This window comes from Rhinocladiella mackenziei, assembly GCF_000835555.1.
Source record: "Rhinocladiella mackenziei CBS 650.93 unplaced genomic scaffold supercont1.3, whole genome shotgun sequence".
Classification (NCBI taxonomy): Eukaryota; Fungi; Ascomycota; class Eurotiomycetes; order Chaetothyriales; family Herpotrichiellaceae; genus Rhinocladiella; species Rhinocladiella mackenziei.
The window spans coordinates 4310989-4333733 of record NW_013550602.1 but is presented as its reverse complement, the minus strand read 5'-3'; the positions used below and the strand labels follow the sequence as shown (position 1 = coordinate 4333733).

General features: G+C 50.8%; 8 protein-coding genes across 8 annotated transcripts; 5 read left to right on the top strand and 3 right to left on the bottom strand.

Annotated features, from left to right (window-relative positions):
- Positions 1 to 469: 469 nt before the first annotated feature.
- Z518_05081 (uncharacterized protein) lies at positions 470 to 4318 on the bottom strand (the record flags this gene model as incomplete). Its single annotated transcript, XM_013418786.1, has 1 exon — positions 470 to 4318. One exon carries the CDS (start codon positions 4316 to 4318, stop codon positions 470 to 472), a length of 3849 nt encoding a protein of 1282 aa, XP_013274240.1.
- Positions 4319 to 4693: 375 nt separating this feature from the next.
- Z518_05080 (uncharacterized protein) lies at positions 4694 to 12064 on the top strand (the record flags this gene model as incomplete). Its single annotated transcript, XM_013418785.1, has 1 exon — positions 4694 to 12064. One exon carries the CDS (start codon positions 4694 to 4696, stop codon positions 12062 to 12064), a length of 7371 nt encoding a protein of 2456 aa, XP_013274239.1.
- A 626-nt stretch (positions 12065 to 12690) lies between these two features.
- Positions 12691 to 13475, bottom strand: Z518_05079 (uncharacterized protein; the record flags this gene model as incomplete). The annotated part of the gene is made up of 2 exons (XM_013418784.1): positions 12691 to 13296; positions 13347 to 13475. 2 exons carry the CDS (start codon positions 13473 to 13475, stop codon positions 12691 to 12693), a joined length of 735 nt encoding a protein of 244 aa, XP_013274238.1.
- A 259-nt stretch (positions 13476 to 13734) lies between these two features.
- On the bottom strand, positions 13735 to 15285 carry Z518_05078 (uncharacterized protein; the record flags this gene model as incomplete). Its single annotated transcript, XM_013418783.1, has 2 exons — positions 13735 to 15077; positions 15177 to 15285. 2 exons carry the CDS (start codon positions 15283 to 15285, stop codon positions 13735 to 13737), a joined length of 1452 nt encoding a protein of 483 aa, XP_013274237.1.
- A 447-nt stretch (positions 15286 to 15732) lies between these two features.
- On the top strand, positions 15733 to 16542 carry Z518_05077 (uncharacterized protein; the record flags this gene model as incomplete). The annotated part of the gene is made up of 1 exon (XM_013418782.1): positions 15733 to 16542. The coding sequence occupies one exon, from the start codon at positions 15733 to 15735 to the stop codon at positions 16540 to 16542; it is 810 nt and encodes a 269-aa protein (XP_013274236.1).
- A 766-nt stretch (positions 16543 to 17308) lies between these two features.
- On the top strand, positions 17309 to 17891 carry Z518_05076 (uncharacterized protein; the record flags this gene model as incomplete). Its single annotated transcript, XM_013418781.1, has 3 exons — positions 17309 to 17381; positions 17432 to 17495; positions 17543 to 17891. The coding sequence occupies 3 exons, from the start codon at positions 17309 to 17311 to the stop codon at positions 17889 to 17891; spliced, it is 486 nt and encodes a 161-aa protein (XP_013274235.1).
- A 485-nt stretch (positions 17892 to 18376) lies between these two features.
- On the top strand, positions 18377 to 19741 carry Z518_05075 (uncharacterized protein; the record flags this gene model as incomplete). The annotated part of the gene is made up of 1 exon (XM_013418780.1): positions 18377 to 19741. The coding sequence occupies one exon, from the start codon at positions 18377 to 18379 to the stop codon at positions 19739 to 19741; it is 1365 nt and encodes a 454-aa protein (XP_013274234.1).
- Positions 19742 to 20557: 816 nt separating this feature from the next.
- Positions 20558 to 22046, top strand: Z518_05074 (uncharacterized protein; the record flags this gene model as incomplete). Its single annotated transcript, XM_013418779.1, has 3 exons — positions 20558 to 20643; positions 20737 to 20781; positions 20861 to 22046. The coding sequence occupies 3 exons, from the start codon at positions 20558 to 20560 to the stop codon at positions 22044 to 22046; spliced, it is 1317 nt and encodes a 438-aa protein (XP_013274233.1).
- Positions 22047 to 22745: the final 699 nt, after the last annotated feature.

Genomic DNA, 22745 nt, shown 5'->3' with positions numbered 1-22745 from the left:
CAGGTATGCCTGTCACCTCTACTCTCGTCTGCCTTTGCATTGGTTTTGGGCGGTAAGATCTGACGGAGACAGGCCTATTCACATATCAACTCTCCCGACGTGACCCCACGACTTGGACGGCCATTGATCGGGCGATTTCGGCATTGACGGTCGCGCTGTACTGGGGGAGTTGTGCGTGGTACTTGAAGCATGGGGACAAAAGTACAGGGGCAGTAGTCGGGGTCGCAGGTATGTTGCAGGCTTTGTGTTTGACCTTGTAGGATGAAGGATATGTGGAGAACTGGCAGCGCGATAAGACTGAGTGAAGCCGTGAAAAAGGGGGAAGGTGGCTGGGATGGATGAATGTTCCGGGACCATCTCCAAGAAAATCGAGTGGTCAAGAAAAGATGGGATGAGATCATGGGATTCGATTGTTCATTCAGTCAGTCCGCCCAAATGGACCGTCATCAAGCATGGAATAGCTGTTTATTCAAGTCCTCCAAGAGAATATGTTAATTCCACCACCGCTTCGTTTTGAAGTTGTGCCAACCCTTGCTAGTTTTTCACTGTTCAGGAGTGAGTAATCCTCCGCGAATAGCTCAAATGCTGGTCTGATTTCTTTCTCTTTCTCTCGCTCATGATATCGTGCGATGACTGCTGACCCTGCAGCCGTAGATTCTCTTTGTAAGGCATCAGATATCCGCTTTCGTAGTTTCGCGAATGGGCTCGTTCCCAAAGATGATGAATTGGGAGACTCTAACCGTAAGACATCCGGATTCGGCTTCGGCGCAGAAGTAGGAGTCGATTTGGGTGGTCGGACAAATGGGCTGGCTGATGGTCTTGGACGTTTTTGAACCCGAGTCATGGGGGATTCGGTCGAGCTCTCCTGCCTTGGTTGCGAATTTTGCCATTTTTGCGTTCGGGGTGGAATTCTCTCCTGGGACCGTGATACGGTTTCCTTCATTGTCGACACGAATATTGGGGTGTCGTTGGGTGATATGTCCAAAGGATTGATGTCACTGAGACTCCGATCAATATTTGGAGTCCCCAACTCTGGTGATGGCATACCAGAGGCTCTCGGGCCACAATTTTCAACGCCATTGTCAGAGTGAGCATATAAATCATTCTCAGCATGGAATTGATCCCAAGAGCGACAGTTTGACCCGTTCTTGCTCTCTTCTCTGACGGTTATCGGTCTTGCGAATGTTGATGAATCAGTATTGGGGTGTCGCTTAGAATTGTTGATTCCAGATACAGTCGACGGAGTCCGATTGGGTAGCTTTTTGAGAGCTGATTCTGTCACAATCCCCTCAAGGTGGGTGGGCTTTGTGATGCGTTGGCGATAAAACTCCGAAAATAATAGTGGGACGGTAGCAATCATTCCCTCTTCCATTAGATATGGACGAAAGCTGTGATGGTGGTGAAAGATCATATCATCGAAAAGGAAGGGATGGTGTTCTTGGCCCTTGCTCAACAGATCCTTGAGAAATTGACATGACGTGATGAATTGATTTGTTGTTCCGTCATAATCTGGGTAGGCGATTTGGAAACTGGAAAACAGTTTCTCTGCATCTACCGAATCTGATGTGGTAGAGACCGAGTCACTTGGTCGAATGTTATCATCGTCTTCAATCCCATCGTATGTGGACACACGAGTGATTGGCGTATGTGCTGATTTTTCCGGGCCCACATTGATACTATCAGCGTCCTTCATTGACGAAGAGGAAGAGTGTCGTCCTGAGACTTCCGGTCCGGTCGAATTTGACAAGGCCTGCCGATGATTTTGAAAAGTCTCTCCATCAGAAGTCATTCGCTGTCTCTTGCGTGGATGGCTATTTTCCGCCCGATTTGTTCTCTTCCCCAGATATTCAGAATTGCTCCGGAGGGGGTGTGTGTCAGACAGAGGTGGACCTCTTTGTGCGATTCCCGTCATCGATCCCACCTGTTCAGACCTCTCATTTAGAACTATCGGGAACGAGACCGTATCCAGAGGGCCATTTTCGACGTTTAGGACCGGCTTGACTGGTTGACGTGTATCACTATGGAGTTCTTCTGTGGTTGATGATTGAGGAAGACCACCTGTCGTTAATGGCAATCGAAAATCTTGAGCATCGGAAGATGCGGTGGCACCCAGGTTTGGCTTATTTGGGGGATTCACAGCGTGATTGATATTCCCATGCGGACCTTCAACGGGCGGAGAGCGGGCTCGATCGTGATATTTAACAACAATTGAATTCGTGGTCCTTGAATTTTGCTCCCTTGTCATTTTGGGTCCTTCAACCGTCTGGTCGGGGATGGTGTTCATATCATTCTGCGACAATCTGCCAGGAATAGACACAGGATCTCCGTCATCAACCATGGCCTTCGATGATCGATATATGGCTTGAGCGGACAGAAGATCTCGAGAATGCGGCTCTTTCCTAGGCGACGGAGTCTTCTGGACCTGCACATGCTTTGCGCCAGAGCTAGCCGGGTGTTCAAAAGCTGTCGATGGGATTGGACATTGTATTGATCCGGTTCCCCCTCGGTCCTCCCTCACATATTGTTCGGAGGCGGTGTTTGGGGCGATAGACGACATTGAACTGTTGCTCTCTTGTTCAATAGGCGCGTTAGAGATGGCGGTCGAATTGTAACTTTGGTCACCAGGGTTGGAGAAAATATGTATCTGGGAATTTTGGTGGGCGTGGACTATAGCTCTAGCAGACAAGGGGGATTGTTCGGGACTCTGATTTTCAGTCGAACGATCACTATTCTCCGGGTGGATAGGTTCTTTTGGCTGCAATAGATCAACTGGTGGGCTGTTGGGCGGCAGAGGTGCGGGCCGTTGTTGCCGGCGTTGTTGGGTAGGTGGGCTTAAATCCCAAGTAACCTCTGAATCATCTGAATCGTTCGAATGATCTTGTTCATTCCCGTTCACTTTTACTGTCTCTTGATCGTGAGCACGGTCAATCGTTTCATGCTGATCCTCATTGCGCGATCTCAATAACTCATTTTCCACAACATTATCGGCCGCATTCGAGAGTTCCTCAAGGAGTGATAGGGGTACTTGTCCTGGTCTTTCTGGACGACCAACAAGAGGTGGTTGCCAACTTTCATCAGATTCCAGAAGCTTTTGTTGCTCTCGAGGAATCTTTTGAATGTATCTTGGCAAATACTTTTGAGATTCTTGCCGCCAGCGTCGGAAGCGTTGAACCACCGTGTCCGGAAGTGGCGGAGCAATTACCTGCTCGAGATGATTCGAGATCCTTGATGTATCCGGAGAGACGACTTTGTCGGTTTGCTCGGTATTCGCTTGCGTAGAAATGTCGTTGTCTTCTGATTCGTGACGCTCTATCGAGCGATTTTCGGTTTTCCTCGGCGTATATGAACAAGCAGGCAGACTTGTGGGACGGGAGGGTGTTGCTCCCGGCAGTTTTATGTTTGCATCGCGCTCTGGCGTCAAATCAGAACTGCCATCTGTTGCCACCGGGCCAGGAGAGGCTTTGACAATCTTTCGAATAGGAGCCGGGACTGAACCGTTCCCCAAATCCGCAGAAGGCGTTGATTTCCTATCAGTGTCTACCACGGCCTTTTTAGCCTGTCCTCGGGCTCGCAGAAGCTCCAAAAGAGTTCGGCTCGGTCCACCATCCTTCGTCCAAGTCGGCTGATGGAGGCGGGTATCAGCAGGTGGCTGCGTCAGAAATTCCTGTTGAGAGACTTCCTCCTCCTCATGACCGATGGCTCCATCAGTTCGGGTTGGGTCATATCCCGCTTGTGATCTGACGGATAGCGGGCTACCATTTGGTGCGGGAGTTCCAACTTCCTTTGCTTTTAATTGCTTATACTCAAATATCTTCTCAGAGACTGCTTTTTCATTGACTGCGGGCCAGCCGATGGACAAGGCTTTGTCTGGAGAGGTGGCAATGTTTACTATCTCAAAGGATTCGATATGTAATTCGACCTCGGACGACTCCGTAACGTGAATTTGAGGGTCGTTGATTCTCAGAAGGATTCTTTGACGGGGGATTTCAGATGGCTTCGCGCTGCACTTTGAGATTTGTGCCTCCGCTTCTTTTGAAAAGCTCGTACGCAATCGATGTTTGCCATCAGAGACGCTTCCTTTGAGAGGGCATCTCCGATGAAGCTGGGAGAATGGGGTTAATAGGTGCAAAATTGATAGAACTAGACAAATACCTCTAAGAGCCGCGCAGTCCTGGCCCACCTTGTTGTCGAGGATATCTGCAGGGCACCAGAGATCCGGCGAAAAATATAGTTCAGACTCTGTTGGCCTTCTTGCTCCGACTTTAGGTATTCGGCTAGGCTGGAACAGAGGAATTCCACCAACCACGGCTCGTGGCATTCCATGGAATTTTCTCAGGCATGAGTAAGAGCTATATGGTGGTAAGTACACCGGTACTGTAGGATCCTCGCCATTGTGAAAATCGTGGACTGCGTTTCGAGAGCCAAGGCCCTGAGGCACGTAGTTCTGAAGCCGCGTCGACAACGCGCGACGGCCAAGCCTGATGAGGCTTGTCACCAAGTGGCGGATGGCCGCCTGCGGCGAGATTCTTTTTTAACCCAGGCACTCAGCAGGTGCCAACGATCAACACAGTTTTCAGAACCGGCACCCATTTTCTTCAGCTATTAATACGAATTTTGTTTGAAATGCTCTCTCGAGTATGAAGCTATTTGAATATCATCACAACTACTCTGTGGCCGACAGGCCAGCAGACTGATGGCCATGCCCTCTACAACGCAAGACAATTCAAGCCCTTCCGCCTCTTCCATCTTCCTTCCACTAGGCCGGAGAGCACGGCGAGACTCCAAGTCTTCTCTGGCTCATGAACTGGATCAAGATGCTCTCAATGAAGCTCTAAATAGCATCCATAACGCGGCATCGCAATCGAACAATTTGACCGTCTTCAACGAATATACCGATCCTCCAACGGCCGGGTCGAACGCGGAGAATAATAAGTCGTTGGCGGGAGAGATCCAAGGGGGCATATCTGGGCTTTACAATACATTGAAGGCGAGTGTGGTACCCACCAAGGACGTCGAAGATCCTCAAGAGACGACATTCGACAATCCCCCCAATTCCAAAGCGAGCTCCGGCTTTACCTCGAATGTGCATTCGCCCGGATTGAACCCTTTTGATTCTCCTCTCGCTACCGACCCTCCCTTGCAGTCCAAGATTTCATCGAAAGCAGCCAGTGTGAGCAAGATTTCCGTCCCTTCAACGCCGGCGCTCAGATCTCCCACTGGTCCCCCACAGCCAGCTTCTCATTTGGCCGACCCTTCAGTCACGTCGGTCAACATACATGCGGTAGGATCCACAAATCATTCGAGAACAGGCTCCGGTTTTGAAGTTGATCCTCCGGCTCACGATCGGAGTTTGGCTGCTTCTGGTGACGGTGACGGTTTGCAGAAGATATCGTCCAAGCCCGGCAACGAAGGCTCCACGACGGAGAGAGGAACCCGGCATGTGACGTCTCCTCGGACCTCAGCTTCGCAAAGATCCAGTGCTCGAGTGCTCCCGGTTTCTCACGACCGGGGCTTATCATCAACCTCTATACAAAGTCAACTCAGCCATGCGGATAGTGTGACAAGTCCGCCGCAGCAGATGGGGTTATCCCAGGACGAGAGGACAGTAGCACGGGCCGTCTCGAATAGGCAGGACCAGAAACACCATCCAAACCCCCTGGAGCTTCTGGCAGAAAATGCTGCCGCTTCTCATGGGAAGGGTAGTGAAAGCGCTGCTCTCAAATCCCCTCTCTTGACTCAGCTGGATCAGCGATCCACAGACAAACTTGCTCCCAAGATAAGCCAGTCAAGGCTGCCGGGGTTTCGAGCCTCCCGCACATCTTCATCCGACTCCACAATTCCCACTGGCGTGCAGCGGTCTCATCAGGAGAATCCTGGCGATGGCGGTAGTGAATATGCACCGGGATATCCTCCCCAGACCAGACCGATCAATAAACTCCGGAGTAAGCTCTTGAGCAAGGAGTTCTGGATGCGAGATGAGAATGCGAAGGACTGTTTCCACTGTGGTGAACAATTTACGACATTTCGCCGAAAACATCACTGTCGCACGTGCGGTCAGATCTTTGACAACAAATGTACCGTGCTCACCAGTGGAAGTCATTTTGGATCCAATTCTGCCGTCCGGGTCTGCAAGCCTTGTGAATCTATTATCACATCTCATGACGATGATTCTTCCGATTATTCCATTGACGATCTGGCTTGGACCGAACCAGCTACACGTCCACGGACTCCGGAGCCACAGCCCCTCAATCGTCAACTGGCTCGTTTGGACGACGACAATGCTTCTATCACGTCCCAATCGCTCGAGCAGATGGCCAAAACTCCCACAATGAGTTTCCCTGTACGACGAGCTTTCGAAGGGGCTAATCGAACGTCCGCTGTCCTTGAATTTGACACGACGGACCGCCCCCTCCCTCGACCTAGTTCATCAAGGTCATTGAAGGCCAGCCACTCGATCGGCCATGGCCATAAACGACACCACTCTCGGCATCAGCACATACGAAATTACAAAGCCTATCATGAAGATCGAGCACCTTTTCAGCGCCGTGCGGCCGAAGACGGCAAATCCTCCGCTTTTCACCGCGACAGCATTGTCGATCCTGATCTGGCTCAATATCTTTCAGATGACCCTTCAAGCGAAGACGAGCAATCTCTCAACGACGGTCTGGGCCCAGGGAAACTGTCTCGGAGTGGACCTGATAGTGACAGAACCGCCATAGGGGGACTTCTGGCCGCAGTCCGAAAAGGTCGTTCCCGAATCGGAGATCGTAGCATTGCTGGATTTCTGAGTTTAGGAAAGGACACCGACGAGGCCAGCGTCATCAGCTCGCGCAACGTCGATGCTCTCAGAGGCTCTCGGAAGCGAAATTTGAGTGTGTCCAGCAGCATTCACCAGCGGGGTACGCCAAGGACAACCAGAGAGCGGCTACAAATAGTCATTCCGGATGGCCATGAGGACGTTCCAGACAGTGCGGCGGAGACTCCGAGTATATGTCGAGGGGGATCAAGGATGATTAGAAGTGCGTCAATGCGCGGTGTGGCTGCACCGGCAATGGAGCTTAATCGAGCAAGCATCCAACATGTGCATAAGCTCCTTCAGCAGCTTCTGCGAGATGCCAACATCCCCAAGGTTTCCAGCTGGGAGGATGCGCTTATTCCCATCTTGCTCCGGGCTACTGATGATGTCGACCCTGACGTCCAAGGTGGCGACGATATTGATATTCGCAACTATGTCAAATTGAAGAAAATTCCTGGAGGAAAACCGGGAGACACCGCGTACATATCGGGATTGGTATTCACCAAGAACGTCGCCTTGAAAAGCATGGCTCGATCCCACACAAATCCCAAGATACTGATCATCACATTCGCCCTCGAATACGCAAGACACGAGCAACATTTCATGAGCCTGGATCCCGTCATCAGGCAGGAAAGAGAGTATCTGGCCAATCTCGTTGGTCGTATTGCTGCTCTGAAACCCGACGTCCTGTTGGCCCAACGAAATATCTCGGGTCTCGCTCTTGAGCTCCTTGAGAGGGCCAAGATCACCACAATCTTCAACGTGAAATCCTCCGTTCTTGAGGCTGTTTCCCGGTGTACACAGGCTCGTGTTGCCCATTCCATGGACAAACTCTCGCCCGAGTCAGATCCTCTTGGCCGATGCGACTCCTTTGAAGTCAAGACGTACGTGGCTGATGGACGGAAGAAGACCTATGTCTACCTCTCCGGTTGTCCTCCACAATTGGGCTGTACCATTGCCCTTCGGGGTGCCGATCGAGAGACTCTAGCAAAGATCAAACATGTTACCGAGTTCATGGTATATGTCGTCTACAACCTGAAACTTGAAACTTGTCTAATGAGGGACGAATGGGCTTTGATACCGAGTGCACCATCGGCAAAGCCTTCGGACACCGCCACCACGCCCGCCCAACCCATGGCGACCGGAAACGAAAGCGAGACAACTCTCAACGACACCGACGAGCAGACAGGTAAAGTCGACGGCCAAGTCAAGGTAAATGGTGATGTTTCGAATCTAGATGTCATTTCCGCCGAAAAAGAAGCACATCGTGTTCAGGCAGTCAGCATGGATGGCACGGACACGGTGCATATTCCGGATGACATTCCTGTGCCCACGTTTTATGAAGACCTTGTGCTTAAGCACGAAACCCGGATCCTCTCTGCATCACCATATGTCAAGTTTATGCAACCGTATCTCTTGATGCGCGCCCGGGAGCTTGAACGACGAGTGGCGTATCTCAAGAGACTGCGTGACCAAGATTTATCTACCGAACAAGCAATGGACGACAAGGGCAAAGCCGCCAAATTCACCCTGATTCAGCCGGAAATGGTCCATCAACCACTTGCTGGGGCGAGCAAGAAGGTTAGAGAGATCATTCATGCAGTTCACGATGCCGAATATGACAAGGCAGCCCATAATTATGAAACCCAGAAGAAGCAATGGGAGTCTTATCTCTCCGGAAATCGCAATCTCTTTGATCCCTTCGCTCATCAAAATATCGTCGTTTTGTTCAGCCAAGTTTCAACAGAGACGTCCGTCCCCTGTTCGGGACCGGATCTCCTGGCTTTCAGCTTCTACAATGAACACGAAACCGAAGCCGAATTCGAAGCAGATTGCACGCTCGGCCAATACGTCGAAGATCTGTGCTATCAAGCGAACGAAACTTGTCGGTCAGACGCCTGTGAGAAGAAAATGCATGAACATCATCGACAGTATGTCCACGGAGAAGCACAAATTACAGTCTTCGTTCAGCCACATCCCGCTAAAATGCGAGGCTTCCAGGATGTGATTTTGATGTGGAGTCAATGCAAAATCTGTGGCGTCGAAACCACGGTCACTCCCATGTCCACGAGTACATGGAAGTATTCATTCGGCAAATATCTCGAGTTGTCGTTCTGGAGTGCTGACCTTCATGCTCGAGCCGGTATATGTCCCCATGACCTGCATAGGGACCATCTCCGCTATTTTGGCTACAAAGATTTTGCTCTACGGGTGCACTATGATACCATTGACCTCCTTGAGATTATTGTTCCAAGATTGAGGATCACCTGGAAGGTGGATAATGATTTGAAATTCCGTAATGAGGTCTATACTCGTTTGGAACATCGGATCACTCGATTCATGGTTTCTGTCAAGCTTCGTCTCAAGAATATCAACGTCGATGCTGCCCTCCCGGAAACTGCAGAGGCATGTCGTGCGGAGATTGACCGCATGACCAAGAGAGCCACGGAAGAGCATGCAAGTCTCATCAAGCAACTTCAAGAGAGGTATACGAACTCGAGATATTGGGAGACCATACCTCTCAATGGGATTGTGCGAGCCACCCAAGAAAAAGTCTCGGAGTGGGATACTGCCTTTGCAGATTTCGAGAGGAATTATTTCCCGTCGGAAAAAGATATTCGAAGGCTTGCTACCCTGCAACTCAAGAAGATCTTCCTTGACCGGGATGTCTCGGTGACGTCTCTAACATCGATTGATGAAGGTGTTACCACTCCATCGATTGACGAGGCAGCTGACGAGAAAGAAGATTCACCGGAGATTCGACATTCAATATCGGAATTCGAAAAGGGTGCCAAACTTTCCCCTGAGAAGACACAAAATGTTCTTCAATCTGTTCTCGAGGAGCATTCGAGCGCTCCAGCCACCGAAGAAGACTCTACAGCACCGTCGGAAAGGAAGAGATCTGATGTGCAACACCTCGCTTCCGTTTTGGAGAGGCCGCGGAACGTTGATGGTGTAAAACATCTCGATCTGGCGATAGTCTCACCGAGTCAACAAGCGACTCGACCTGAGGATGAGATTGCGGCTCAAAGCTCTCGAATTTTGCATCGGAATGAAGGCGAAGAGCGCCGCCCCAAGCAAGATGATACTATCACTCCAGCAACTACCGGCAGGGAGCTCCCCGACAAATCCGGGGACGATGTCCCGGTTCCACGAACTCAGCCTGTTGACTTACCTCAAATTGGAGTACATCATCCCCCTCACACACCCCGAACAATGCGGCGAAGTCAAGATGGCAAGTCGGCGTCGCCGACATTAGCTCGCGCACATTCTCAGCCTGTCGGCTCTGTTGCATCACGTCCGAATGCAATACCAGCGAATTCGAGCACACTGTCCGTTGTTAATGCTCTTAATGGGTTTGCTGGAGCTCATTCAAAACAGAGTCCCGTGTTGTCCCCCGTGAGCGGCGATCCCAACCTCCAGGCTCCCGATAAGAAGCTCTCAGAGCGATTCGGGCTCTCCCAATTGAAGAAGAATACGCTTGCCAAGGGCCATTCTTTAATACCACGAGCAATTGCAAACCGCAAAGAATCTCGGGTGTCCAGTCTGGCCAAACATTTCGAGCAATTGAGCCGGGAATTCGAAAGGGAGCGAATCCGGGAAAGGAAGTTACGTGCCGCTCGGAATCGGCAATCCCGAATTTATCCCCTCGCAGTCTCAAATCCCATTGTCGAGGTGTACCAAAATGTCGACGAGGCTGTTGATGAGAAGGGTGACTCCGGTGATGTTTTCGGAGTAGACCACCTTCCTGTCGAGAATTCTGGAAAGACAACGGATGCTGATGAAGCCGTGAAGAATATGGATGTTTCTCAAAATGGAGACTCTTCGCTTCGCGTCGAAGAGAGACTGGCAGATACAACAGAAAATGAGGCGGATATCCAAGTCTCCAGCCACGCGCCATCTGAAGCCGAGGATCGAAGTGATGTGGATGATGTCTCAGAGGAGATTCATCTCCCAGATTCCCCCGAAGATTTACTGCGATTGTCTCAGGACGACGTGGACCTCAAGGAACTTCCGAAACATGAACGAACCTCGCTGATGAAGATGTTGACCAACTTTTGGGCCGAACGCTCTTCCAGTGGTTGGACACCCTTAGAATATCCCCTCGGCGCATCCGAACACATATTCGCAGACTGCGATATCATTGTCCGTGAAGATGAACCGAGCTCCATCATTGCCTTTGCCTTGGATTCCCAAGACTATAAAACGATGCTACATGATATGCAGACACGTCCTACCGCCGACCACGTTTCGACGGGCCTTGGTGGACATGACCACCCGGATAGCCGACAGGCGGACGTCATGCATTCCCTTTTACGAAAGACTGGGACACATCTCCGATATCAGTTCCAAGAAGGCCCAGCGAAAATGTTGTGCAAAATTTTCTTCGCCGAACAGTTCGACGCCGTACGCCGCAAATGTGGTGTCGCCGATAGAATTGTGGAATCGTTGTCGAGATGCATGAAATGGGATTCGAAGGGCGGCAAGACCAAGTCGCTCTTTTTGAAGACATTGGACGATCGATTCATTTTGAAATCTTTGTCACCTATCGAGACACAGTCCTTCCTCAAATTTGCACCCAATTACTTCCGAATTATGTCGGAGGCGTTCTTCCACGAGCTGCCATCGGTCATTGCCAAGATGCTGGGCTTCTATCAAATCATCATCAAGAATCCTGTGACTGGTTTGGAGTACAATTGGTTTCTGGTGGTCATGGAAAACCTTTTCTATGACAGAGTCCCGACTCGAATTTTCGACCTGAAGGGTAGTATGCGAAACCGGAAAATCAACGCCACTGGCGAAAAGAATGAAGTTCTTCTTGACGAAAACATGGTGGAATTCATCTACGAATCACCTCTCTTTACTCGGGATCACAGTAAGAAACTTCTCCGTTCGTCTGTCCACAACGATACACTATTCCTTGCTCGTCAAAATGTCATGGATTACAGTCTCATGGTGGCCATTGATGAGAATCGTAAGGAGCTCGTGGTGGGCATTATCGATTGCATTCGCACATATACATGGGATAAGAAGTTGGAGAGTTGGATCAAAGACCGCGGATTCGCACGCGGCGGAAAAAATAGACCCACAGTCACGAGTCCGAAGGAATATAAGAAGAGATTCCGGGAGGCGATGAATCGGTATGTTCTCGAAGCACCGAACTGCTGGCATCAATTCAAGCCGTTGAAGATTGAGAAACGTATTCTCAAGATTGATGGTGACAAGGATGGCGATAAAGGCGAGAACGAGGTTCAGATTCTTTCTTAACAGGGTGACGGTGGGAAGCTCAGGCTTATGAGACGGCTGGTAACAGGAAGGGAAGTACAAGCGAGGAAACTCAAGGAATATCCGTATAGCGATTGGCGTTGGTTTGGGGTGCTACTATGATACACGGTATTACGGGGCCTGTCCGAGATAGAAGCTTACAGCCTTTGGCTACGACGAGTATGAGATTACGAATGAAGAGAGAAAATCATAATTCAATCTCATTTGCATTTCGTGGATCTCGCGAGAGTCTCTTGCATGGCTTTTCTTGTTTGGTCTCGTTCAATCGGTCGATCGACCGCAGAGCGGTCATTCCACCAACAGCATAACAGCAATCCCAGGAGCTTTTGGACCTCTTTTGAAATCAGGATAGACTCATCATGTAGTCTCGTTCTTGACATGCTCGTAGTTTGACGGCACTTTCATCGACGACGTTTGGTCTCTCTGATTCCCTCAGTTGTTCACAGTCTTTCCTCCTATTCACCATGGAGACGATTTGCTATGTCCAATCCCGCCGGCTCGCCTTTCCATTTTTTCACCAATCTTTCTGTCTCACGATTCACCACAGGAATCTCCCGAAGTGGAAGTCATTCGCACAGTTGGTAGTCCCAACGGGAGAACAAGTGAGTTTAGAAGCCTGCATCGTACAATTCGCCGCCACTTGGTCGCTCAGGGCTGCCGGTAAACCTAGCAAAGCCACCGGACGCACCCTTGGTCTCCCAGACCCACTTGGAAAGCTCTCTTCCAGAAGGCAAGCATTTGTCATGACAAAATACTTTCCAAAGGCCCAGTTGGTTGATGGCATGAATGTTGAGACGGCCGAGTCCGGCGAAATTCACTCTTGTTGTGCAGTGCCATTTCGTCCCCTTGATCTTCGAGTATCGCTGACATTTCCAACACAACCGATAACCGCGCGGCATCCATTTGTGCAGCTGAAGCAGTAGAATGCGTCGGTCGGATATATGATTTGCGTACAAGCACGCGCCACTGGGACATCGTGCGTGGAACTTCACGATAGATGCTCGATCGTTAAGAACTGTGGAGACCATCTGGACTCTCTCCGCAAATAACTTGTTGGTGAGGCTGAGACTGATGCGAGAGGGAACGTCCAGCTCTTTCATGACCATCAACATGACATCGTTGGGGAGTTTCTGTAGCGTGAGCTGGCTCCCGTCGTCGACAATCGCGTTTCTTCTGGTTCGCCGCTGGGGAATACGGCGAATGTTGGCCAGGATCTGCAAATGCTTCAGTGCATTGTGATTTGAAGTCGGAAGTGATGGCATACCGAAGTAGCAACTTTGAGCGAGTGGCCACTTCTAGGGTGACGTTCGGTTTTGAGAGCGGCGGTTTGGTCGGTCGATCTCGAGCGGAGCCGAGGGATGGCTGGATGGTGTCTTCGAGAAAACACAGCCATGTTGTAATGGGAGGGCCGGTGAGGCAACGTGAAGCAGGATGGTGGGGAGGTGAGTGGTGTAAGAGTGGGCGACAGACTGAGGACAAAGAAGACGAAGAGAGAAGTGAAAGGTTGGCCTCCTTTCACATGGGTACACTGTTTCGCTTCGAACGACATGTGGTGTTAATTGGGGATTGTTTTATCTGGAAGGGAGGGAGACCAGCGCACAGAGATGGACTCTTTCATCGAGGAGAGCATATGGGGTTGAGAGGAAACTGGTCTAGAAGAGAAGCATATTCACCTTCGCGACCATGCGAGATTGAAGTTCTTGTCGGCGATGGAACCGCAGCAAGTACATCCAGAGACCAGCAGCGGGACCGGTCAATGCTGTCATTGCCACAGCTAGAAACAGCCCGGTCAAGATGCGCTTCTGACTCTTGGATTTCTTGATCACATCGCTGTATCTCATATTGCTGAAGCTAACTCGTGAGTATTGAGTGGCCCAACCCAGACTCGGGACGTATTTGTCGAGCTGCTCCTCAATGTATTTTCGCATTTTGTACAGAGGAGAGGTGACTGAAGACCGCATCTCCGTATAGTTCGCAATCGCCAGGTCAGCGATGGTATGCACGTCCTTTGTTCGTTCGCCGGCATAGTTAGCGAGTGCCTCTGCAACATTGGACGATTCATCGAGTTTGGAGAACAAGACTCGGACGGACTCCAAACCCGCGTTCATGCCTTGTCCGTAGAATGGCACCATGGCATTCGCTGCGTCGCCAACGATGACAACACTGTCGCTGAAGTGATGTGGTGAGCACTTGATATTTATCAGTGGCAGGTGCGGGTTGCGTTTAAATTGAGCAACGAGGTCGGAAGGTTCAATGTAAGTGGTGACGCCGGGAAAGTACTTGTCGAAAGTTGAGATGAGTTCAGCATCCGAGCCTTCTTCGAGCTTGGTGTATAAATCCACGGGCCCAAATAATGTGCAGACAAAAGACTTGTCCAGGTTAGGGAGAGCAATGAACATAAAACTGCCAGCAGGCCAAATATGCAGGTGATTCGGAGAGATGGCAAAGTCCCCCGATTTCGTCGGGGGCATGGTAAACTCGCACCAAAGGCAGTCAATATATTCTTGATGATAGTCCATTCGAGCGTACTTCATCATGTGATGCCTGGTTGCGGAATGGGCTCCATCAGCTCCAATCAAGAGGTCGAAATGAACTTCAATCTCGTCGGGCCGGTTCGAGTCGGAACTGGTCTGGTTCATGACCTCAAACCAAGCCTTTTTCTTTCGGAAGTCGGCGCCCGTCATCTTGTGCTGAAAGAAGAATTCGACATTGGGTAACGAATCCAAATGGTCGAGCAACACATGATTGAGTTGACCGCGATCAACGGAGCGTTGGAAGCGACCATGAACATCATATGCTTGTGACTGTTGCGACAGTGACCCAGTGGGTGAGCGGGTGTGGATCATGCGACCATACATTGGGATTGTTTGTGCTAGAACACCGTCCAGAAGCTCTTTATTTCCGGTCGATCGCAGGGCATTGATACCACGTTCCGAGAGGGCAAGATTGATGGATTTGGTGAAATTGAGAGGAGTCGTTTCAAGATTCCGTAGATCTGGGGATGTCAGGACAGATCAGAAGGGACATGGAAGACACAATGTTGACGTAGGATTCATAGACGGTTGAAATTATCGGATTATGAGGGCTCACTTACCATTCCGAAGCTCATATATTTCGACATTTGCGCCGCGTGACGACGCATAGAGTGCGGCCAGTGATCCGACAGGCCCAGCACCGACGACGATAACTTTCTTCCCTTCCATTAAAGTAGAGATTATGGATGTCCTGAAGCCGGGGCGGAGGGGGAAGATCGAGAGGAACGAGATAGGAATCATGAGTCAGCAAAAGTGATATTCGGAGTGTAGCAGCCAGGGCACGTGATGCTCTCACGTGATACAACGTGACGGCCAGCGCTGCGGATAGATGGGCATTCTCTACCGCTGCTCCTTGCCTCCCAAGCACCTACATTGGTTCGGGGTATAGCAGCTGGATAATAACCTCCTTTGAAATGTGTCGTAATCAGTACAGAACTGAGGCAGTCCGTTCAGCCTTGTCCCCCCATTGTCAGGCTCGATCTTATCTTATCTTTTGGGGGAACCAAACTCTTGGATGTTTGCCTTTCATGCGCCCGTTTACTCAACCACCCCCTCTCGACTTTTCATCACCCACTATGGCTCTCACGATGTAGCCTTTCACCAACATCCCTGGACATGTCCCAGCCCCGTCAAGTCCCCACGCACTCGTCATCGCCGTCAAAGTCCTCGTTACGGCGTACCAGTGGCCCTCAGAACCCTTCCGCCCGCAATCTCTTGCCCTCTCCGCACTTTGAAGACGATCCCATCGTAGCCTCGCATCAACCTACACCGAACTCGGCATCATCAGAGCATGAGCACGCCATTGCGGGCGCCGAATCCGACCAGTACGGCCATTCAGAGCCGATTCCGCCCTTCCAGCCCTTTTTCACCTTGATCGAAGATAGCGTGACCAACGAACACCATCATCCGACAGTTCACTACATCTTTGCCGACGATGACTCGGATATCATAGCAGAAGCGGCTTGTCGCAGCCTCGAGACTCTTGATCCTTCCCAGCGTGCGAGCAGGCACGTCCCGTCTCGTGAGCACCACCATGATGAGGGAGAGTCTCGCCTGCCCCCTCCGATCGCCGGCGTCCGTGAGCACTATCTGATCCTCGACGTGCAACCACGCAACACATCAGCCGACGAAGGCTCCGCACGCTCATTCGAAGTCACCTCCGCCCGCAGCCTGAGTGCGGAGTGGCAAGTTCTCCGCTCCACGATCACAACTGCCCCGACGATCGGCAACGATGCTGACGCCGAAGACGACGGACTCATGCTCCGTATCGAAGGTCGTGGGAATAGCCCTGGCGATGCGCCACCGAGTGCAGAGAAAGAGTCCACGGAGGAAATGATCGAAAGATTTCAGAGACGTCTGGATGATATCAGACAGATGATGGACACGACTGCTCTCGGTGGCCCCGGTGGCGGTGCAGAGGAATAACCCAGCTCAACGTTCTGGAGGAGAATGTTACGTCCTTACACCCCGTTGGATTCATTACGTTACTGGGCCACATAGACCCACGCATATTGCTGAGATTGACATCGTTTATAGAATGGAGGAACGAGGAAGGAAAGGACGCCTATAGCATCGTGCTTTGACGCAAAGCACACCAGACGGTAGGGTGGTGTGGCTATTCGTCCTTGTCCCTGTTGGTTTTCTCTTTCTGATCTATCACGGTCGGGTATGGACGGTTCGCGAAAGTCATCATTTCGCCATGGCCACGGCTGGAATAGAACTTGTAATTCAGCCGGCGGACGAGGACAGAACATAGCAGCCAACGTGGAACATGGAGCCACACTTGGCGAGTCCATTAATATCTATTTCCTTTTTGATCAAACTTCTGATGTCGAACGAAAATAGTCCAGTAGCTTTGAATTCGTCTTTGCACGTGATACCTTCTGAAAATGCGATTCACGTGACCCTGGTCGAAGCTGGCCCTCGTGAAAACGCTACTTTACATTTCACTCGCCTTATCATACAAAGGCCCACGGCTCGATCTGCTATTCCAGAACTTGCAACTCATCGTTCATCGTGTTCCTGACCCTGCCTTGCTGCAATCCTGTTGAACCATCCTCTCCGACTTGCCCGTCGACAGTGGTCTCAAGATGAAGGTAAAAATAAAGAAATGGCACGCGGTGGCTACCTGGCGCTGGGATATGCCCGAGGATGAAGTATGCGGCATCTGTCGAGTGCAATTTGATGGAACATGTCCTACATGCAAGTTCCCTGGCGACGACTGTACCTTGTTGATGGGGAAATGTGGCCACTCTTTTCATATGGTGTGTAATGATCATCCAACACGGTGAGGTGGCCACGTTAACACGAACAGCACTGTCTCTTGACATGGATCCAACAAGAATCATCAAAAGGACTTTGTCCAATGTGTCGCCAAAGTGAGCTCCACCGACTTTACAAATTCCTCAATTACTAACTGACGCAGAATTCGAATGGAAACAAGGCGACAAACAGGAACCGCCCGCCACCTGAAGTTTAAACTCAAGACTTACCGTCAAGGCCGGGCGCTTTATGATAATGACACATCAACAGCAGCAGTCCCAGAAGCTGTGAATGAGAACATGAGCTCGCGCTCGGATCCGCCTGTCCGGACTAGGACTCGGCACAAAAGGCTAGACACGAACCAGGCCTATCAAATACCGAGTCATCCTGGTGCTTGGGCTGCAGAGGATTTCGGCTTCTATCAATCGATGCTGGCACGTCATTTGCTCCGCTTCGAGCTCAACTGTGTCGCTCACGCCAACGATCTAAGTGACCAAGCTACTCAAACATGATACCTTCTGCGGCATATCATTTCCTCGATTAGCCCCAGGACAACCCAAGACGAACAAGCGCCACCTGGCCAAAGTCATTAGATCCCCTCTCGACTAATTCTTACGCCTGATTCAGTCGCAGCTCTCTCGATCGTATTGCGGAAACTCATCATGATTGGTTCCCAGCGTCAGCGATTCTCCTTGAGCTAGTCACTTTCTAGTTACCGTATGGGGGTATCACAGCCTCGTCAACCCAGAATTCCGATCCCTTACATAGACATTGTGCATAAACTGCAATATACAGCCAAAGACCCGCCCGGGAACTGGTGTCCCGGGATCTGTGGAAGAAATTCATCTGCCTGGCCGGAAGGGAACTTTGTGACACGTGACGCTCGCATCCGTTGCTGCCTGCGTGAGCACTAGATAACTGAATCCTCATCCCGATTCTCAACCCGACTTTTCCAATTCTTGACTATGCACCAAAACAGATCACCAATAAATCCATAATGTACAGATCGAAGGCCATTCAGTCATTACCTACCAAACATGATGAGTCGGCTCTCGGCGAATTAGATGACGTGGGGATGCAGAGAAGCAAACACTCTGATATCCGGCGCCGCGGCCAGCCAGCTCGAAGAGCAGACCTCGACAACCTGCGCACATTCCTGACTGCCCTCGTCGTGGTCCATCATACCGCCATTCCATACGGTGGTTTGGGGTCATGGAAATTCCACTCCAAATGCTTCCCCCCATTGTCCCTGGCCCTCGTCGCTTTCAATGGCATCGATCAGACGTTCTTCATGGGCGCCTTTTTCTTCCTATCAGGCTGGTTTTCCGGCCTGGGTATTTCTCACGGTGTTCAACGTGGGAGTCAGAAGCCTTTCCTCCGCTCGAGGCTGGTCAGGTTGACGGTCCCGGCCCTTGTGTATACTATTTTCATCGATCCTCTGATAAATGTTATATTAGACGGGTTCGGACCAGACGGATTCGTGGGGGAGAACGAATGGTCTCACTCTCTTGCGCTCTCTACGTCAATATTCTGGACGAGCTGGATCAATTTCACGGGGATCCGAGGCCCTGTCTGGTACTCGGCCCTCCTGGCCTGCTTTGATGTCATCGCCTCATTGCTCTCTTCCACGCCGACGAGTAAATGGTCCGACCTTTTCAGAAATACCTCCTCGAACCTTGGCCCATGGCTTGCCAGTATCCTTTTGAGCTTTGTCATTCGACTCCCTTATCCTGTAGGTACAAAGTTCTGGCCACTGAATGTCCAACCTGCGTTTGTTCCACAATATATTCTGGCGTATGTCCTAGGCCAGGCGTCTCAAGCCGCTCAAAATCCCTATATATACCTTCCCTTCCGAGTCTCCAGGCGACCCTTGACTCACCTTTTCCGCTCGTTGAGCTGCAGCGCAATGTCATTGGGCCTGGTCCTGTATATTTCAGCAGCTCTTACACCCGACCCGGACCCTATGGCCGCCGTTCACTCTCTTGCTGGTGGTTTCAGCCTACCTGCTTTACTTTATGCGATTTGGAACGAGGTCAGTTTTGCCGCTATCATGCCAGCGTTGATCACTTTATTCTCCCAGCGCTTCAACAGCTCCTGGACACTGAAAATCGGGAACAACAAAGTTGTGAACCTTCCCAGGTACTCTTATGCCGCTTTTCTCCTCCATCCACTGGTCAGTCTGATTATCGAGTTAAGCCTCGAAAATATCATGGGTTGTTCATCACCCGAGTCGGCTTCAATGATTCGCATCTTGGGGCCGATTTTGATGACATTGAGCGTGGGCCTTCTGAATATAGCTGCTTCTTGGATTGCGGCTTATTTGTTGGTCGAATACGTCCCATATATTGGTATGGTTATCTAATAGGGAAAGAAATCAAATTCTATCGGCGAGATCAACGACCATGATAGACGCATGCAACAGTAAAATGAACAGACACGTCCTCGAAATAAATGCCGTAAGGTATGCTGAGCAGAAGACAACTCATCTTGAGAAGGGGGAAAGGTTTGACATTGTCCGACACTTTCGTTCACCGCTTGAATCATGGTTATGCCGCGATGGGCATTTATTCAGCCCCCTGTGACAGTTGAATGCCATGGTTAGCTCTAAGGAAAAGACCGAATTCCGTCCGCTCGTCCACCATACATAGTTTTTGAAGATAACTTTATCGGCAGATCGCGTGAGCCAAATCATGTCACTCATCCAATCAAACAATCTCGTGTCTATTTCTTGAGGGACAAACTAAACGCAAAAATCGACAGAGTTCTACGCGGACTGCAAAATGTTACGGCGGCACATGGAATTTATTGATCACCCTGGCCCATGATAGGGGCTATCGCCAGCCGCTTCCGAAGAGGGTCAACGGAACGAAAATTTTATCCTGGCGGATCTACCGTGGGAGGCCTCACCTGCCCAAGATTCGACAAGCACGGATTCGGGAACCGTCTGGAAATCAAAGTAAGAGGGTGTCAGCCCTGTGTAGTAAGCTTTTTATAGCATGCATATTCAGTCGCCTGTTCGACGGCCCTAAAGCTCTATGCGCAACGATTCGACTTGGTCGTAGAACAATAGCAGGCGTTGGGCTGAAACATAAAAGGGCGAAGCTATCGTACACCGAAGTGACAATTCGGAAACTCGGGTCACATTCGATCTAGAAGACATGTATTCGTGATATCGACCATGCCAGAAGTCGTCGAAGGCGAAAAACGGGAGGTGCGGCGCAAGAAGTTCGCGCCCAAAACTCGCAGCGGTTGTGTCAATTGCAAGTAGGTGTACACATTACCGGATTCCCTGCGATATACTACATCACGGATGTAAATGCCGAGTGACAACGTGTTCCTGTTACTAACGTTGAGCAGAAAGCGTCGCATAAAATGTGACGAGGCCAAGCCGTCTTGTTGCAGGTACGTCCCTTCGTATCTCGTTGTGTCCTCGCTTGGGTCTCATCGGGCGGGTCGTGTAAAAAGCTCACGACAATCAAAGGTGCATCACATATGGCATCGTGTGCTATTATGACCCTCCCAAAACATGGCTCTTTGACCCGAAAAACGACCAGCAAACGAGGCAGTCGCTAATCAACACCACCACCACTACTACTAGCACCAATCGACCAGTCCACTCCTCCGCCTCAGCACCTTCTGGTAGCTCTATTGCCCGTTTAGACGAAAACCTCTACCAATCGCAACATGAGCACGACGCCTTCAAGAGCTGGGTGTTCTTCCTCACCAACTATGTCGAGCCAAGATCCTCCTTTGTTGGCCAAAGCCCCGATGTATGGTCAATCGTGATCCCGCAAATTGCATACCACTCGGTTGCGCTACGGCACGCCATGATCGCCTGCGGCACCATGATCCAAGCAATGCAGCGAAAGGAACTTGGTGATGCCTTCGACAGGTCGACAACCACCATCGTGGTGCATGCGACCAGGGCGTTCCGCGAGCTGTCCATGCATGAACGGCCACTGCTCGAGGTCGTCTTGACGGCGCATACCTTCTGGTCGCTGGACCTGATGTCCGGTAAATTCAAAAGTGCCATGATGCACATTCTGAGCGCGATGAAGATTGCCCAACAGTCTCGCAAGGCACTTGCCAGTGACGCGCTGGCCAACTTCTTCGTCCAGGGAATGGTCGCCGGGTTCCCGCCTGATCCTGAGACCTTGAAGGACACCAAGCTGGAACCCTCTGATGATGCGGACCCGCCTGCTGTGAAAAAAGCGAAAGCCGTGCCCAAGTTGGAACATGGCTATGATCAGGTTCTGGCTTGCAGGCACCGTGTCATGGTGAACGGTGCTCCTGAAAAACCAAGAATCCTTTTCACGCTGGACGCGCTGAGGAGCGAGATTCAATGGATCCTCTCGCAGTATAATACGCCGGAGTCTTATGACAAGTGGCTGCAATCTGTGCAGGGGTACGAACAATCCGAGAGGGACCCGGATCCTCTGCCCGGCACGACGCCGGGGATATGCTACCGAATTCTGACGGACGTGGATAACCATATTGGCGACAAGCCAGGGTTCGACATCGTGGAATGGGAGAAAGAGTGCATGAGGACCATGATGATGTTCATGGTTTTGACTGCTGGGTCTGACTTGACGCTGAGACATACCACGATGGAGTTCTTTGAATATTCCAGGCAGATCAGACAGCCGCGACGACAGCTCCGCAGATGATGTGGAGTTTTCGCTGACGTTGACGCCCTGACGTGGGCACAGAACCCATGAGCCGAACCAGCAGCGATCAGCTTCCGATGCTATATTGTGATCATCTCGCGTCCGATCTGACACGTTGACCTTTTTTGCCGAAAGCGCAGGATGACGCGTATAGCACCGTTGCGGCCCATTCTGACCTGATGGTCGACTATTTTCATCGACGGAGGGGATTTGGGGGATGGAAGACGGACAGCAGACGTTGGTTTAAAGCTGAGGAGCGCAATTGAACTTGTAGAGGGTATTACCCATCCATACATATCCCCGGCTTTTTCTTCTTGAGGGATGAAATCCTGCTGCTCGCCGCCTTGTCTGGCCTTTGTTTGAAGATGTGTGGATATCGATCGGCGTACCTATGTGAGCGAGGGGATAATTTTCACATTCCTTCATTTCTTCAGCCCCCAACGGGTGAATTGCTCATGTGGCCGTGTAAGTATTTCTCATTTCTCAGTCCAAGTGAAATCTAGTGCCTATTCAATGTATCTCTTCCTCCCATAGGCATAGGCATGCTTCAGTCGGAGATCGCCAGCTCTCCCACCAAATGTTCAGCGTGGAAGCACAACTGCCACATCCGTCCATGATTCCACCAGGTATCTGACCAGGCGGCACACTCCGATGTTCAGGAAGCTATACGATAGAGCAGGTTCCAAGGGCAGCGGTGCC